General features: G+C 34.4%; 1 protein-coding gene across 2 annotated transcripts; it reads left to right on the top strand.

The window, feature by feature from the left end:
* The first annotated feature begins 4,508 nt into the window (after window positions 1–4,508).
* On the top strand, window positions 4,509–19,148 carry LOC106061936 (G patch domain-containing protein 1-like). Of its 2 annotated transcripts, none has more exons than XM_056035937.1 (22): window positions 4,509–4,594; window positions 6,564–6,695; window positions 7,955–8,049; window positions 8,337–8,497; window positions 9,119–9,225; window positions 9,356–9,414; window positions 9,585–9,791; window positions 9,887–10,022; window positions 10,787–10,869; window positions 10,967–11,159; window positions 11,259–11,401; window positions 11,684–11,915; window positions 12,412–12,587; window positions 12,691–12,821; window positions 12,911–13,020; window positions 13,742–13,836; window positions 13,955–14,222; window positions 14,579–14,734; window positions 15,376–15,507; window positions 15,784–15,875; window positions 18,612–18,759; window positions 19,048–19,148. In XM_056035937.1, the coding sequence occupies exons 1-21, from the start codon at window positions 4,519–4,521 to the stop codon at window positions 18,753–18,755; spliced, it is 2,928 nt and encodes a 975-aa protein (XP_055891912.1). In that variant the 5' UTR covers window positions 4,509–4,518; the 3' UTR covers window positions 18,756–18,759; window positions 19,048–19,148. The 2 variants fall into 2 exon arrangements, with proteins under 2 accessions (XP_055891912.1, XP_013075624.2); XM_013220170.2 differs by having other exon boundaries at window positions 4,518–4,594; window positions 10,988–11,159.
* Window positions 19,149–19,243: the final 95 nt, after the last annotated feature.

The following is a 19,243-nucleotide window of genomic DNA, read 5'->3' on the forward strand; positions in this document are numbered from 1 at the left end:
GACCAGTAACTTAGACTAAAAACGCAAAATACTTAGGTGTTCTGCGGCATTTTACGTCTCGAGAGACGATCTTTTCCCTTTGCAACTTCTTGTGTGACTAAAGAGACCAATCCTTAATACACAACTGCGATCGCAGGTTGGGCATATATAATCACCAGGCGCCGTTGCATTTTCACCCTTCTTTCTGCTTCTGTTGTGTATGACATCTGCAATCTGTAACCCTTCCTTTAAGCTCTCTCTCCATGTGGATCTGTCAAGTGCCACCTCTTCCCAGTTGCCAGTGTCGATTTTGAAGAGCTTCATGTCGCGTTTGCATACATCCGTATAACGTAAAAGTATGCGACCAGCGGCTCTCCTGCCTTCTATTAGATCGCCATACAGGATGTCCTGTGGAAGTCGACCTACTGGCATTCTACGAACGTGGCCAAGCCAGTCAAGGCGTCTGCTGCTGATAACAGAGCGGATGTCCTGGCACCCTGCTCTTTGTAGCACTTCCTCATTGGTTATCTTATCTTGCCACCTTATTTTAAAGATCCGCCTTAGGCATCGGAGGTGGAAGACATTCAGCTTTTTTTCCTGCTATGAGTAGGTTGACCATGTTTCACTTCCGTACAGCAAGGTGTTCAACACATAGGTCCGGTAGACTAGGGCTTAAGTACTGCTAGCAGCAATATGTTGTCCAAGACTCTTTTCTGCAACCGTGACATGGTGGCCATTGCCTTGGCTATCCTGTTGTTTATGTCTTTATCCAGTAGAGTGTTGTTGGAAATGATGGAGCCAAGGTAACAAAAGCGATCAACGATTTCTAGTGGTTGGCCATTAATGCTTACTTGAGGTTTGTGTTTTGGACAAGTATCTTAGTCTTGCTTTGACTGATGTTTAGGTGTTATAATAAATGAAAAACTGTCATGGAATCCCCATATTGATGAAACTATAAAAAAAAAACAACAAAAAAACCCCAAAGCATTAGGGTTTATTAAAAGAAATTTCTATAAATCAAATAAGAACATAAAACTAAAATGTTATTTAACCTTGGTTAGGCCAATAATAGAATATGCATCCTCAGTTTGGGACCCCTCAACTCAAGGAAACATTAAGAAACTGGAACAGACACAAAATAGAGCAGTGAGATTCATAACAAACGAATATTCCCATTTGACTAGAGTAACATCTTTAGTAAAATCACTAAATTTAGAAAGCCTTCAGGATAGAAGACTTAAAAGTAAAGTAGCAATTATACATAAAACATTGAACCATAATCTTCAAATACAAAAACAAAATCTAATAAAATACCCAGAAAGACACAAAGATAAAGGCACATTCCTCGTTCCATATGCTTGGACAAATTTGTACCAATGCACCTTCTTCCCTAGTGCTATTAGAGCATGGAATGGGTTACCTGAGCTAGCCAGAAAAAAACAGTGATTTAGGTCATTGGTTAACATGCATGAATAAATGCATGATGCGTAGGACGTAATTATCTTCTTTTTTTTTTTGAAGTAACGTCTGTATTATATAAGATAAGATAATAATAAACACATACATACACAATAAGATATATGCATATAAAAAAACATCTATTAGGGCCTACCCTTACAACTTTTAAACAATAACGTTTTACTTAACAATTACAACATGGAATCTTTCCTAGAATTCCATTCTATTGTTTAGCCTACATGAAAGAATAACTAGTGACCCCCCCCCCCCCCCACACTAACCATTTTTTGCACCGCCAGATCCATCAAAATCTAAGAAGCTAGTGAACAAGTAGTGTTTCTAATGGTGACTGAAGTACAGTTGTAAAGATATGTGAATGTTGTGGAAGACTATTGGAGCCTAAGCTTAACAGGAATGGATGGCCGAACATGTATGTGCACCCCTCTAAATTCTGAGTAGCCGCATGTTAGCCTATTTGTTACACCTTCAAATCGATTAACTTATGTTAAGTAGCAGATGATAAGTGTATATATATTTCCACTGAAGTAAAGTTGTAAAGATATAGTATTATTTTAAGAAACTATAGGCTAGTCTGTATTTCATGTCCGACCAATTCTTTGCACTATAAAGGATGTTTAATATTCTATGGCAGATTATTTGTGATGATTTTTTTTCATTTGCACCTAATTATAGTTTTTATTATTTAAGGTCTAGAAAATGATGTGTTGTTGTTGTTTTTTTTTTGTCTTTCGTTGTTATTTTATTTTATTTATTAATTATTATTTTTTGGCCTTGGAGAAGAAATCCTTGCCAGTTGTCTCTTGGAACAAGAGTAACAAGTGTAAATGTATTCCCGTCTTGCAAGTTGCGGTCGGTCTTAGTGCTCAATAAAATAGCAGGTAAAACACGTCCACAAGTTTACGATAGAAGAAATATAAGAAAGTTCTTCACATGCCGTCGTCTGAGTCAAAGTTTGTATAAATGGAGCACTGGCAGCAGTAAGAAAAAAAAATACGAGCAGCAACATAATAAATTAGCTGCATTTACTGGGTACCGGTATTTTGGTAATGAAACTGTAGATAACTCCGGCACTGAGGAGGCCCAAGCGAGAGAGTTGGTGTTAAATTTACCTCTTTTGTGTGAGACACAGTGGACTGAGAAATATAAATCTTTTCACGCTTTAAGTCACAACTTCAAGAAGATCTTAGGCGGATCTTAAAATAACGGCTGCTAGTCAAACCAGACAATCAGCATATGTGTTATCAGTGCCTGCTCCTCGCGTGTTTCTGATTGGTCTTTTAATTGTCAATTATTCATCTGTTGTTGAACCAGTTTCCCTTAATATTCTCCGTTACAAGAAAGGTGAGGCTACGACTTGAAGCCAAATATGGAGCTTGCACCCCCCTGCAAAAAAAATCCTGCTGGCGCCCATGCTTGGCATGCATTAACCTTTTGAATCCAAGATCCCGATTTATCTGCCTTGTCAGCAGGATTTAACTGTCTCCAGTATCTTACTTTGGAAAATTCTCCACGCCTTTCCTATTCGGCACGCTACATCATGGTAGGCATCTCCATCATTTGTTATGATGCTGCCAAGGTACGTGAACTTGTCCAGCTCTTCAAGCTTTGACTCGCCAAGTCTGACGGGGGCACCCTTTGCCTTATATCCCACTCGCATAATTTTAGTCTTATCCAAGTTTATGCGGAGGCCTAATTTGGGTGCCTCTCTATCTAGGCTCTCCGTCATTTCTTGAATGCATTTATTTGTAGCCCCAAGTAGTGCAACATCATCAGCAAAGGCCTATTTGGACTAGCCAACCATTGGACTCGAGCAAAAATACACCTTCTTAACACAATCGTCATTCCAGCTGCTACATAGGCCAATGCATGTGAGACATGGAAGTCATCTGTCAAAATTGAGAAAACACTAAATGTAGCTCAATAAAAATGGCTGAGACGGATTTTGGGAGTCAGTTACATACTTGTCTCAAATAAGGAAATCCTATGCCGAACTGGGAATCGAACACTTAGGTTGTGACAGAGCGTCGCATAAGGTTTGTGGGACATGTTCTACGACAAAATGAATTACGCACACCATAAGTTGAGATAACATGGAAGCCAATACGAGGAAAGCGCAAACAGGGACGAACTCGTATTACTTGGCGACAGACATTCATGGAGGACCTCAGACAATGCCAATGACAGATCTTTATGGAGACAGCTTGCCGCCCAATGCGCCGAACGGCGCGGATCTTTATGGAGACAGCTTGCCGCCCAATGCGCCGAACGGCGCGGGAGGACCTAAGTCTAAGTAAGTATCTTACCATAGGAAGTCTAGGCTGTATATTAAAAATAAGTTAAATCAAGGTGCAAAAGAATTCAAATGGCATAATCAAGGAAATTTCTTAAGAGTTAGTGAAATTACTGTCCAAGTAGAGGGCATGCTTCGGGCCAAAGTTATACCACAAAAACTATATTTAGGCCTAAATCTCACTACAAACACAAAACGAATTTATTGTATTATTTAGTAATGACACTAGAAGTCATGACTCGATATAGATGTCACGATGTCTTGAATGATGTTGGCCTAATGATGAGATTGTGTTGATCAGAAGTTGTGGGAAGCGTGGTCGAGAGGCTAAGTGCGCTTGAACTTGGCTTGTCTTGGCTCGAGGTTCTACACCCGACTCGGGCAGAGTTGCGTTTACTGAGTGCCTAAAGGCAGCACGGAAAACCAACTCCTAGATTAAGATACCCCCTTCCCCCCACTGGTCCACAAATGAGATTGGACCAAAGCGCTCTGAGCATGCTATAAGCATGAAAGTAGCGCTATATAAAAGCTATAATAATAATAATAATAATCAGACAATGCGTTTCTAACATTCTTATTTCGAATAGTTGTCTCTTAAAAAAAATTTCAGAACACTCAAACAATATCGAGATGCCGGAGATACTACTTTAAAGTATGAACTCAAAAACGAAATATTTTCCAAAATATTATTGTTATTGGAAGAACTAAAATTCTTTATTCTTTTCCTTAAAATTTTCTAATACAATTTTTATAGAAATTTCACAAACAAGATGGCGACTTTCAGTGACGATTCAGACGAAAATGATTTTATCGTGATTGGTACAGCTGTACCTGAGCTATCTGATGGTAAACATTCCTTAATAAAGGAGAATATAGACTCTAGTGTCTCTAGATATTGAATCCTTATGTTATATACCTTAATTCAAAAAAGAAAATAATTAGATTTTAGATCTGGATATAATCTACTAGTGGCGGCACTAGCCTAGTGCCACAGTAGTGCTATCTAAATCTTAGATCTAAACTAAAGTCAGACTAAAGACGAAAGTCGGTAAACTTTTACGGTAAAGAATGAAAGATTTAGAAAGTTAACATCTGTTAGTCTCTAGTCATAGTGGAGTTTGAGTTACTGTCAGACCGGTAGTCTAAAAAATAAAAATATAATAATAAAATAAAAAAAGTATAAAAATAATATTAAAAAATAAAGATTTATAAAATAAATACTTTTAATTATAATATTAATAAATTATTAAATCTAATTATAAAAAAATATAGACTATAGATCTAGTATAGTCCTAGATATCTGATTCTAACTAAAATAATATTTTATAATATAGATCTATATAAAAATTAGTTAATAATCATAATATTAATATTATAATTATATAGATAATACATTACATTATACTGATTATAGACATAGACAGAATACAGCGATCTAATCTTTATTATTCTAGATCTATATAAAAGTTTATTATATAGATTTAATAGATCTATTTGTAACGTGTAGTTCTAATTCAGTAATCCAGATGAGGCCGCCAGATCTAATCATCATCATATAAATATTCATAATCTGGAAGATCTTCCACTTGAATGTCTTGATCTAGATCTATAATCTAATCTAGTTAGTAGTACTAACTATATTATATATAGACTCTAGACTGAGCTCTGACTAGATAGTATCTAGTCTAATTATGGATATAAATGGCTTATGACTTAGAAAGGTGTCTTTGTCACTAGATTCAGAAAATTAAAGATGATTGCAGTGTTTCACATGACCAATCATACAAAACAAAGTTGCAACCTGCATAATTTTCCCATATTTCATGCAGACTAAGTCTAAGCCATTGTCCACTGGCAGTCTATTTAAAAGTTTTTATTTCCCTCTTCTGTGCCTGTCTTCAATAATGGTTTTTCTTTGAGTTTCAAATGTTTTTCCAGCAGACTTTGTGAGAGCTCTCCAACTGTCTCTTTCAGAGGCCATCTGCTGCAAGCTACTTTTCCTCTAGATGCCACTTTGTCAAAAAAAAGATTGCCTTTGGCATGCCGTCGTCTCCCTTGCAGCATATGTGTCTGACCCTTTGCAGATGTCGAATTCTAAGTAGTGCTTCTGTACTGTCCATACCGGATTCCAAGAGAACATAGTCTATCTAGTTATTTGTGATGTAGTCTTGCCAGTGTAAGCCCATCATGAAGCGAAGGCACCTTTGATGGAAAAGTTCAAGGAGCCTTAAATGCCTTTGATAGAGCACCCAGGTTTCAGAGCCATACAAAATTGTGGTGAGGACCAATTCTTTATTATAAATATTGATTTTGGTTACTAGGCGAAGTGACCTATTCCACCATATTCTAAGTCTTAGGCAACCAAAAGCACAGTTGGCCTTTGTGAGACAGTTGTCTATTTCTCTGGACAGTGATGATCATTGGCCACTGTGCTGCCCATGAAGGTAAAGTGGTCAACAAGATTAAGGAGATGGCCATTCACATTGATTTGTGGGTCTGGATTAGTTCCCATTGGGGACTTCTGAAGCATGACATCCATTTTAATGGAGAATGTTGAATATGCTGCCATCTGTGCTAAATCTAATTTAGCGTTGCTCTAAAGAATATTTCAAAGAGTGATGGAGCATGCTTGCAACCCTGCTTCACACATTGGTTTAACCCTTAACTTTGAATTTTATTCTACCTATTTTTTTGTGAGTCATTTCAAATTTGTAAGATTAAATTGAAAAAAATTAGACTATAAATTTGTTTTTATTATTTGTACACATATGTACACTTTTTCTATTCTACAACAAAATCTTATTTTTGATTATAGATCAACCTTTGCAAAAGCCAACAACTGTTCAGGATCAAACTGCTACAGATAAACAGGGCAGGCGGAGATTCCATGGAGCATTTACTGGTGGCTTCTCTGCTGGTTATTTCAACACAGTTGGATCTAAGGAAGGTAAGGCAATGAGAAGGGAAGAGGGCAATAATTTTATTTTGCATTGAAAACAAAATGTATTTTTTAAAAATAAGTAAGGATGTATTAAAAGGACAAAATAATTTGGATGAGGAGTTGATGTCATCGGGTGAAACGTGAAGCTTGTGTAATGGTACTTCTCATTCAGTGTTATTAATACTATAAAAAGATTCATCATAAAAAAAGTCAATAACTGATTATCAAAGCTATGACTATAACAGACCTGCCTACCAAAAAAAGTCGAAATGCGTAACGCTGATGGTCAAAATGCGTATTTTGGCACCAGAATGCATAACACTTACGCGATCCACTATTTTGTCATATATATATATATATATATATATATATATATATAATATTAGATCTCGATGTCATGATTAGATCTACAATCTAAATCTAGATCAATACGACAATACAATAGAGATGATATCTAGACTAGATCTGGATCTATGTCTATATAATTTATAATGAATATAATCTACTAATCTACTCTAGATCTGGGCTCAAGTGTTACCGATGCCGTGGATCTATTCCTGTATAACAAGTTATCTAGATTCTAGATCTAGAATCCAGATCTAGATCTAGACTTGATATCTACAATGTCACTCAATGTGTTTTGAATCGATAGCACTTCGATATTTTTTTCTATACAAATGAATACGGGAATCAGGGATTCAACATAATTAATTTCTACTAATGAACTTACAAAAAAAAAAAAAGTCACGTTGGTCACCGTTTGTATCAGCTAACTGACGGTACCAACCTGGTACCAACCCGCCACTCCCTCACTCTTGCGTTCTTCATTTCTAGACTAAATCTAATTGCTATTAAGAACCAATCAACGTATTGATCTGGACACAATGTGTTCCCCCACCTTTTCTGTTACCCCCCCCCCCCTCCAGCCCAACAGGACGGCTTAGCGTGACCTCCGTGACCACTCGTAAGCTAGTCAAGAGAGGGGGGAAAAAAGGATACGAAATGCGTAACGCGACGGGTTAAATGCGTATTTGCGTACTGACTGTCATTTTTGGGAGATTTTGCGTAACGAATGCGCATTTTGCGTAACGGTAGGCAGGTCTGCTATAACATATTAATATTGTTACTATTGCCAGCCATTGAAAAACTGGCTTTTGATGACTCCCATGTTTGTTGAGTTTGATTGTAAATATTTATATATTTCCAAATGAGTTTACATTCAATCAAATTTCTGTTAAGAATTTTGTTTATGTTTTTATTTGTAGGATTCACTCCTTCTACATTTATATCATCAAGACAAAAAAAGTCTGAGAATGCAGACAAGATTCTTAATACACCTGAAGATTTTATGGACGAGGAGGTTAGTTTGTTTATTTTACATTTCTAAGATAAATTTTATTAAAACTCTTTAAATGTTTGTGAGAGAAAATTTAGAACATTCTAGGTTTTCTTCTTTTTTTTTTTCATGTTTTCATGGCAGTTTTCATAAATTAAGTGTACACAAAAAAAAAATTGTCCTACTTTTTCTTTATCATACATTATATCTGAGCTATATTGTTTAGCTTCATAGGCTGCCTTTGATTATAATGTCTTTTGGGTAAAACAAATTTGTTATATAATTTCACATTTTTCAATGATGTGATATAGGATCTTGAAGAGCATGGGATAGCACCTCGAAAATTTGCCACTGCAGTTGGATACACCTCTGAAGAAAGAAAAAGGAAACTTCAGGATGATGTTAAGCAAATAGCCTCAGCTTCTGGTCTTGATATGACACCAGCCCTTGTTGATTTCATTGTACCTGAACAGTGAGTACACTTAATTTAATCCAATAGCTCCTATTTCTGGTTGAAAAAATCCTATCCATACCCTAAGCAAAGAATAAAAAATTCTTTAAAAAATAAACATTTTGAAAAAAAAGAATAAAAATCTTGGTATAATGCTAAAAAATAAATAAACAACTGTAACAAAAAATAGAACAATATGTCTAGGTAAATATATAGATATACTTTTAATATCTTTAGAATTAAAAAAAATCTTCAAAAATACTCATTTTCCTGGATGTGGGCTTCTACACTGGGGCTATGACCCTGTTCTTTTGAAAAATTCTTTTAAAAATGAAACACATCAGGTTTTTACCCAAAAAATTTATAATAACCATGCTCTAGTTTTCGTTTTAAATGAGACATGAGCTCTTCTTATAGGAAAGTTTTTAAAAAATGTTGCTAGCTTCCCAACGCATTATCCTGCTGTAGGACTTAAACTTAAAAGCCACATAGTAGGAGCTATTGGGTGAAGAATAAAACTTTATCAATTTAATATAATTTAATTTGTACTTATTTCCCCCCTTAACAATCATAAATTATGATTTACTTGTGAGACATGTACAATTTTGTAAAATGTAATGCATATCATGTATTATTTTTCAGGATACCAATAGGAATTCAACTTCTATGCAAAATGGGATGGCGAGAAGGACAGGGTTTGGGTCCTCGTAAGAGAAAGAAGAGGAAGAAACAAAGCTCAAAACCAACAAGTAATTATCAAAACAAGTCTCTAACTAACATTATACTTGTAGAATTATTATTAAACTTAACCTACAATTGTTTAGGTAACCATATTAATGGCACAAAAATATTGTCCATTTGTGTATCCTCTTTATTTAGATCCTAGTATAAAAATGTATGGCTGTGCTCTACCCCCACCCTCAGATGATGATCAATCTGTAAGCTTCATTTCATTCTAAATATTACCTTACAATGTAAAAAAAAATTAATGTTCTATTTGTTAAAGGATAAAGCAAAAAACTATTGCTGAAGTTTAGAAAATTCTTTCATAACTATTTTTCAAATAGCAGCACTCATGTTTTTATATACATATTTTTTATTCTTGCAGGACTCTGATGAGTTTGTCCCTCAGAATTTAGAAAACATTAAATTTGCCCCTAAAGATGTTTGTCCAATATCTCTAGAAGTTAAAAATGATGTGCATGGGCTAGGCTATCATGGTATTGATTCTAGTTTGGCACTACCCCGATCTCACATTCATCTTTTCCCACCACCATTACGTTCTTCTGGAAGCAGAAAGGGCATTCAAGGGTTGGTAAGTTCTTTTGATTGCTAGTTTCTAATAGTTCTCATGGTTTATGATGTGATGATTGTAATGAAGATGTTAATATTCAGTCATGTCTGCTGTAGGCGTTTGGAGTTGGTGTGTTTGAGGGTGAGGATGAAAACATCTATGCCACTGACAGCCTTTCAAACTACCACACCACCATGAGGTTAGATGATGAAGAAGACAATACATTTGGCTGGACAGCACCACGACAGCATGGTAGGCAATAGTATAACAACATCTCTTGTAGTTAATTGTTATTGGGATAAATTATTTGACTCTTTCTTCATCATATTTTATTTGATTTAAATAGTTTGAAATGAATACAAAACTAATGTTAGTCATACAATCATATAATGGTATTGGTCTAATTATTTGCAATAGCACAGTGAGAAAGAAAAACAGTTTGTTAATATAAGATAATTGAAGTTTGCAATAAAGGGAATAGCTTTACAAATAATAATAAGTCTTGTCCTTGGATGTTCTTTTGGTCTCAAATGTGTATCTCACTGCCTTTGTAAGTGACCTCCAGTTGTCTCATTCTGAAGCTGCATGCAACTAGGTGCTCTCCTATATGTCAGCCAAGGCAAGTTGTTGCCTAAGCTGGTCTTTAAAGCTTTTCTGTGGGGGACCCCTGTTATGTCAACCACCTTTAAGCTCACCAAAAAAAAGACTGCTTTTGGAAAATGTTCATCTCCCATATGGGATACGTGACCTGCCCAGCGTAACTGTTGGGCCATAAGAAGTCCCTCTATACTGTCCATACCTGCTTTTGCAAGGACATCGCTATTTGTAGTGCGGTCTTGCCACCATATGTCCATGATGGAGCGCAAGCATCTTTGGTGAAAGCGTTCAAGTAGTCTTAGTTGCTTTCTGTATAATACCCATGTTTCAGATCCATATAGAAGGTTTACAAATATAATGTACTTTAATGTTAAAAATGCAACAATTATTTCTTAGAAGCTACTTTTTTCTCTTACCAGGCCAACAAACTTTGCCTGTTACTTATGTTGGAAAACTGTTGGAAGGATTTTGTCTATCATCTAAACCTTTGCAGCCAAGAAAAGTAAGTTTAATTGAAACATATACTAAATCAAAAACTTTGTAACATAATGACATTTTTAAACTGAAATGTTCACCATTCATTACTATATGTATATCAGGCTAACTTTTTTTTTCTCCAGAAATATCCGCCACCTACACTGCCACAGAATTTCAAACCCCAGCATTGGTTCCGCAAGAAACGAGTGCTCAGCCATTTACCAGACAACCTAAAGAATGATGATGACCTGCAAGCACCTAAAAAGCTAACAGCTGTAGATAGGGGGCTTTTGTTGGGGGAAACCCCTATTATGAGTGAGCCTGAGCTCATACTTTATACATATAGTTCATACAATGTTATATTACCAATCTTATTTTAAACTAACTAAAAAAAAATGTAATTAACTTTTCCAGAGTCGGTATTTGATTTGGTACAGAAAGAAGATATGAATAGAATAGAAGCCACCAAAGCAGCTATTGCTATGTCACAGACTCTGAAAGATAAAGCCAAGAATGAATTGTCTTCAAGATTTCAGACAGTTGAAACCCATGACAATGTAAACAATTTTTGTAATTCTTGAGAATTCCTAATTCTAGAGAAAATGAAGTGTGAAGTAGTTTTGGACTCTCAAAACTCAGTTTGAAATATTGTCCTATGTTTTTGTTTTTTTATTTCTTTATATAGTTTCAAGTCAAAATGTGCATTGTAGTACTTTCTTTTTTTTAGTTGGTATTATTAAACAATACTTCAAAATATAACCATCTGGTCAAAAACAGAAGCAAGTGTACTTTTAAAAGAGCACACATAAATTCTAAATCTAACTTGATTTTATTTTTAGCCTCCTGCTAAAGTGACCTCACAAGTGGAAGCTCATGTTGAAACCTTACCCAGCACTTTCCTCTCTAAATTTAAGCCTGCCGAATCTGTTGCAACTGAATCTGAAGTGAAAGGACCTGCTTCAAATGTACCTCTTTTCCAAGGTGGCCTGAATTTCCAGCCTTTCAGAAAAGATCCGGCCAAGCAGGAAAGATACGACAAGTACTTGGCACTTGTAAAGCAAGGAGTGAAAGGTAGATAGTCTCAATGCATAGACCAAATATATTTAGAGTAAGCACTATGACCTCCATGTCATTACATTAGAAAACAATTTATTTCCTACGATATTGAAGTATTTTGATATCTACCTCATAAAGGTTTACTGTTACATTTTTCTTTCTTGGTTTTTGTTTTCTTTTCTTAAAAGATTGATTCTGCTTCAAAATGTGTTGACTGTCCAATTCTTAACTAATTAATAATAATGTCCTTTGTTTTAAAATATTGAACTCAAAGGGCAAGATATTTTTTATTTACAGTTCTTTCAATTACATTTTAATATTGATTTAGCTTTCAGTTCAGTCCACCACCACCCTCCCTTTTTTTTTCTTAAAGTTGATTATTTTTAAGTATATTATTTTTCATGTATTGTTGCTCTTTTTTATGTATTCATTATATTTTATATTAATTTTTAGTTAAATAAAAAAAATGTGTACTATTCACCAAACCTTACAAAATAATTTTTTCTTTTAGATCCTTATGCTACAATTGCAAGCAGCCATATGACAGGATGGGAAAAGTCAAGAGAGAAGGAAGAGTTTGCAAAAGCAGCAAAAATATTTAGACCAATGTCTGCCATGATGTCAGCAAGATTTGTACGTGGAGCAATGATTGATGATGAACAAATGCAAGGCCCATCAAACTCTTCTGTAAGAGACACTCGTTTCTAAACAAACATTGACAGTCGTTATGTTGCATTTGTCAATACTATAGTGTTTTAAGTAATTTCTGTATATTTTTTATTCCCCACAGCGGAATGAAGTAAATGATCAAACCAAAGCTGCTGAGATGGGAATGTTTGGCCAACTAACTCATGAAGTCTTTGAATGGCATCCCCACAGTTTACTTTGCAAACGTTTTAATGTGCCTAACCCATATCCAGGGTAAGGACACTTGCAATATTTAATTTATTCTGTTTTTACTGCTTTTTAAAAATGTATTCAAGTTTTAATCATCTTTATTACTTTTTTAGGTCAGATGTAATAGGAGTGCCCTCTATAAAAAGGGATAAATTTTCAGTATTTAACTTTTTGAATTTCAATGATTATCAACCTCCAGATGCCATTGAAGAAAAGGTTCCAGGTAATTATTATATCTATAAAATGTCAATTAGCTTTAAATTCTGCTTCCCAAGTCTTCATTTTGTACTTCCCAGCAAAATGTACTAAACATATTTATCTTGTTAAGATCCTTCCAAGTATTTTTCAAATATACAATAAATTCTACTAGTCATATTGTGACTTTGTGTCATTATTTTTTTTTTAAAAAGTAAGGATGTTAAATGACCTTTGCATATATTTCTGGTGTATGCTGGTAATTTTTTGAATCTAGGACATCCCTGAGTCCTGCTATCCTATCTGGTCGTGCGGTTTGGTTGCTGGGCTGTTGTTAGAACTTATCAATGGTCCTGGGTTCAAACCCTGCCTGCTCCCATTCCCCTTCGCCCTGCGGGAAGTTTGGACTAGGAAGTAAATTATCTTCAGCTCTGAAGGAACACCCGAAACATGTAAAACATTTTACAAACAATCAAACATTTTATTCATACCTGACATGTTGAGAAAAATAAAGTTGGTTAGTCATGCTGGGTAAACTTACATTATTAGTCTTAAGAGAAGCTTCACTTAAAGCAGGCAATGTAGACAAAGCTGTACATGAAAAACAGAATGTCCTCTCTTCATTATCCTTCAAACTTCTTTTTCTTTGTCTGCTCCATTTCTTCAATTTCTCATAACTTCATCTCAGGATCATTTAGTATAAATATTCTTTTTTTATATTTTTACTCAATTTTTTATTTTTTCTTTAGAACCTGAATCAGTAGAGAAAACTCTGAAACCAAACAGAAAGACGACCATGGCTTCTGTATTCAAAGTACTAGATGATCCAAATTTTAATGCACCAGTAATTTCCATTTTTACTTTGATTTAAACACTGAAATATATTTTTTTACATTTACTTTTTGTTTTAATAACAGACTTTGAGGTAGACCAATGTTTTAAAGTGATTTTTTACATTTCAGACTCCAACACCAGTGACGGGAGATTCCAAAGGGCTGACTGACATAAATATGTCTGAACCAGAGAACTCTATAGAGGATGAAGAATCCAAGCCTCCAGATATGGATTTGTTCAGAGCAATATTTAAGAATTCAGATTCTGAAGATTCTAGCGATGATGATAAAGATGAAAGTAAAAAAGATTCTTCTGGTGAGGATGAAAGAAGAGAGAGCAAGACGCTGACTGAACAAAATGACAGTGATTTAGAAATAGACACTAAAGACATTCAAGGTAAGACAATAAATTGCTTATAAAATACAAATAGCTTATAAAATAAATTGCCTTCATACATTAAAAAAAAAAAAGGGTTTTGTTATGATTCATGTTATTAGCTTTATGCTCATCACTAATTTGAAATGAGACAATTAGTATAGTTACAATTATGGCACCATACTAAAACAAGTCTACTATTGTATAACAATATTAAAAGAAATATATTCTTAAGTAATCTCAAAAACTAATGAGTGTACAATTACTCTGGGATGAGTGATCTGAATGTTTTTATTAGCATAAAATCAAGAAAATATAAATAGGTCCTTGTCCTTTTTTTTTAAAAACAATATTTCATAGTCAAACTTTCCACACAGCCCAAGCAGTACAGTCTGTTGAGAAGTTAAAAGAAACGTATACTAACTCTGCTCCTGAATCTGGATCAAAATCACTTTCATGGAAGAGAAAGAAATCAAGGTTTAGTGATCTGACTGAAACAAATGAAAATGACAAGATTGATCAAATCATAGCTGGTAAATAAAAAAAAAATGAAATATTTTAAAATCAATGACATTTTATGTTCCATCCATCACAATTGATGTTCATCTTAAAATTACTGATTGAAAAATCAGAAATATAAAAAAAAAATGAGATACATCTAATTGTATTTTTTTTTTTATTAAAGTAAAAAAAGTAATATTTTTAAATTACTTTCATAGATTGTAAATTATGGCTTTCAGTAACAATTTTGTTATTAATAATAAGTAGTATAATATATTTTCTATCAATTGTAAAAAATGTGAAGCTTAATTTATAATAAATGCTACATATCATCCATCGTATCTTGTAAATTACATACATTACTTCAAAAGAGAAGATATTTACAGTTGTGTGCATGAAGTTATTACTTATAAAGTTACTTATAAATAATTAAAATTATGCTAATGAGGTTATTTTAATTACAAACTTTACTGATGCCAGTTACATGTTAAAAACTTCTATAGTCATCTCTTTGATTACTACAAACATTCCATGTTATAGTCAGTAGGCAAATGTGTTCAATATGTTTTTGGCGGAACTGTACATGTGAATTTATGCCATTGGGCATGTTTATCATGGCTGAATGTGTGTACTTGATAGGGTAAAAATAACGAAAATGTTTTAAAACCTATAGATGTTGCAGAGAAAGAAGATGCACTGTCAAGACTCACTGCCCCCAGGGAGATTCTTCATCAAGAGTCAGATGATGAATATGGTCCAAAATTGCCATCTTTCTTAGATCCTCCTTCTAGCAGACTTTACACAGGTTTGAGATTTTTTATTTTGAATAGATCACTGTAGCAGATCAAAGATTAATATTACATTGTTGCTGGACTAACTTTAAAAAAGAGATTATTATTAGATTTTAATTTTTTTCTTTAGCAAAATCAGTAGATGTGTCATTGTTAATTAAGAAATAATAATAAAATGCAACAGACCTCTATGCATACTGATATGTGTATGTTCTTGAAATTGTCTTCTATCAGTTTTCTTTTATTGAAAAAAATGTTTCACTAACTTTGGTGTTATATACATTATTCAGATGGTGTTGAGTCTATGATAGAAGTAAAACATTCGGAAGAGAAACAAGGTGATAAAAAGAAAGATAGACATAAACACAGAAAAGAGAAAAAGGTAGACAGCAATGAAGTTTCTTTGATTTAAGTTTAGTTTCAATTTAGTTTTTTAATTTTATTATTTTTAAAGACAATAAATGTAAATAGTCTTAGGAGTCTAAAAAAAAAATCAACTTTTTAAAAAGAGGTGAAGATGCAAAACTATTTCGTAGCACAAGAACAGCTAGTCATTCAAAGTCCAGACAGAAAGAAGTTTTGTTTTGAGAGAAAACAATGCTGTTTTTCATGGAACCTTATTTAAATGCAATAACTTTTGATGTCTTTATTCTCATTCTTATGTGTGGAGCTGCCCAGGTATGCAAGTGGTGGACAACATTAAAGAAGTGGCCGACTGTTCTTTTGGTCGCCTCTAATTGAGAATATGTGTCTTCACCTAACAACAAAAATCAATGTTTTTAAATCAGTGGTTCTCCAAACTTTTATATGGCTTTGAGACCTCAGTGATTTACAGATGGCATTTAAGGCTTCTAAAATCCTATCAAAGGTGTTTTTACTCCATAATTGGAATATGCTAGCAGGATTACCTTACAAATAACCATGTTCTACTGGAGGCTGGTGTGGACAGTATAGAAGCACTACTTGCCATTCTGCTGCTGCGCAGAATCAGACACTTATAATTTTTTGGCTAGCTGAAAGGAGGATGGGGTAATAGAGATGCCTCAAATTAACGCTTTCACTGGCATAGAAGAAAGTAACTGGCAGCTCTCATGAAGGCTGTGGGACACATATTTGAGGTCCAAAAGAAAAGCCCTTGGATAAGACAGATGCAGAAACTAGACGCCTGGATTTGTGTAGTCATATGAAACACTGTGCTTATTCTTAATCATATGCCATTACCATATTATTATTATGTGTTTGAGGTCTGTATTTTTTTCACTTTTTAATAAAAAAAAAATCATGTTTGTGTGAATGTACATTATTTCTGACTTCCTTTAACTGACAGTTTGTGCCATATGGAATAGCTTCATTTATTTGTATACGATAGAGGTTACACATTATTTTACACTGCAACCCTTAACACACACAAAAAATGGCACCATTATGCTTTTGAAAAACCAAGATAGTCCCTGCTTATTTTGAGCACAAAGGAGTTGGTGGTGAAATCAGATTTTCAATAATGTTTATTAGTATTTGAACTCTAAATGTGACAAGAGTACAAAAACATTAGTGGCTTTTCTCTACAGGGCTGCTTAAAATCTAGTTAAATTTATCTTGTCTCCTAAGAATTTTATTATGTCTTATTACAGCCACCTGCTTCTTGTTACATACATTAACTAATCTTCAGATGCAGTGTAAAAAAATGCTGTGGTCTTTTGCTATTTAAATGTTTCATTTATATCCCATCTGTTAATAACTGGCGTAATGCTGGGTCAAATGAGGCAGCGATTGCACGAAGGCATCTACATCCGGTTTCGTTCAGATGGCAATGTGTTCAATCTTCAACGTCTATTATCCCATAGAAAAACAAAGGAGATTGTCATAACAGAGCTTCTCTATGCTGATGACTGCGCCCTGCTAGCTCAAAATGAACATGCTCTCCAGAACACGGTAAACGAATTTGCATACGCTGCCACCTCTTTCGGTCTATCTATAAACCTCGGGAAAACAGAAGTCATGTTCCAGAAGTCACCCAATAAAACATGCTCAGCCCCAAGGATCACCGTAAACAGACAGCCCCTTAACGTGGTAGACCACTTCACATATCTAGATAGTATATTGTCAAATGACGCCTCACTTTCAAAGGAAGTTGATAACCGTCTGGCCAGGGCCAGTAGCACTTTTGGATGCCTTCAGGCGAGAGTTTGGCGGAACAAATCACTCCTACAAAAATTAATGTCTACCAGGTTCTCTCAACCCTTCTATATGGTTCTGAGACATGGACACTATACAGAAAACAACTAAAGAATTATAGAGCGCTTCCACCAAAGATGCTTGCGCTCCATCATGGACATACGGTGGCACTACAAACAGCGATGTCCTTGCGAACTCAGGTATGGACAGTAAAGAGGAACTTCTTATGGTCCGGTAGTTAGGGCACCTTCCTTGACTGACATAGAAGAGAGCACCTGGCTGCATGCAGCCTCTGAATGAGACAGCTGAAGGTCACTGGCGAAGGCCGCGGGATACACATTTGAGACCAAAAGAAAATCCGCCGCTGAGGACAAACGCAGACGGCGAAAAGAAAATCTTAATCGACCACCTGCGGACTATAGTTATGCTTGCCCTGGATGTGGAAAATATGTAGGTCACAGCTGGGGCTGTGCAGCCATGGGAAATACTGCACTCCTCACTAATCTTCGGACTCGAAGACAAGCCTTATTATTATTATTATTAATAATTGCCATTGATATTCACAGGCATTTTCTCAGCAGTTGTGCAGTTTTACTAAAAATTTCTTTCACATTTTGTATAGAAGTCTGTCTAGCAGTCAGCACCTTGACTTTTTTTTTTTTTTATACATACATGTCAGTGTTAACAACCCTTTCTTTCTACTTTGCTATTATAAATGTGAAATTATATGAAATGAATATTCAGTTATGAAAGCAGGCACGACATGGCCTAAATTGTGCCGATGTGCCTCAAATCCAAATCCAATCAGTTATGAAACAGTATTGTATTGCAGTTATGACTTCAACATGCTGAATTTTGTGAACATTTCTTGATGGTTTTTGGGGGGAAAGAACATTTGTTTTTCGTTTCTGTTCAAATTTCTTTTTATTTTTTTTTATTTTAGAAAAAGTCCAAACACAAGAAAAACAAAAAACATAAAAAACACAAAAAGTCCAAGTTGAAAAAAGTAAAAAAATCTGAAACAAGGTCTGGGGATGAAGCTGATACTGAGTCAGAGAGTGATGACTCCAGTGATTCAGATATTTAAATTGGTGAGTCTTTCTACTTAAGTGCTTATTTAAATTAGCTGCAACTTTTTCAATTTACTTAGTTTTAAAAACTATTCTAGCAACTGATTATTTTTTTTAGCTACGAGTCAATTTGGTTCATGCATTAATGTTCTTTTACAATTCAGCATTATGTAAATATATGATTCAAAAATAACATATTTTATTATAGTTATTTGTATGTGTGTGCATAGTCAAAATGTCAATTTTATTTAAATATTTGGTATTCTCTAACATTAGAAAATTGAAATGCTATCCTTTTTTTTTTCACAGAAGGAAATGTTTTTCATTTAGTTGATGATTTAATGAGAATACTGTAGTATTTTTGAAAACAATTGTTTTATATATTAAATATTTCATTGCAAGAAAAAAAATCATCTTTGGTTGTTACTTTTTTAACTTTCAATCTACCTGAAGAAAAATAGGTTACTTAATTTTCTTATTTTGAATTTCTTAGTTAACTAAATGA

Source organism: Biomphalaria glabrata, chromosome 7 (genome assembly GCF_947242115.1).
Source record: "Biomphalaria glabrata chromosome 7, xgBioGlab47.1, whole genome shotgun sequence".
NCBI classification, from domain to species: domain Eukaryota; kingdom Metazoa; phylum Mollusca; class Gastropoda; family Planorbidae; genus Biomphalaria; species Biomphalaria glabrata.

Coding starts and splice junctions, on each gene's coding strand:
- LOC106061936 (XM_056035937.1), top strand. CDS start 4,519: ATGGCGACTTTCAGTGACGATTCAGACGAAAATGATTTTATCGTGATT. Junction 9,226..9,355: donor ACAAAGCTCAAAACCAACAA/GTAATTATCAAA, acceptor CTCTTTATTTAG/ATCCTAGTATAAAAATGTAT. Junction 15,876..18,611: donor AACACAGAAAAGAGAAAAAG/GTAGACAGCAAT, acceptor TTTTTATTTTAG/AAAAAGTCCAAACACAAGAA.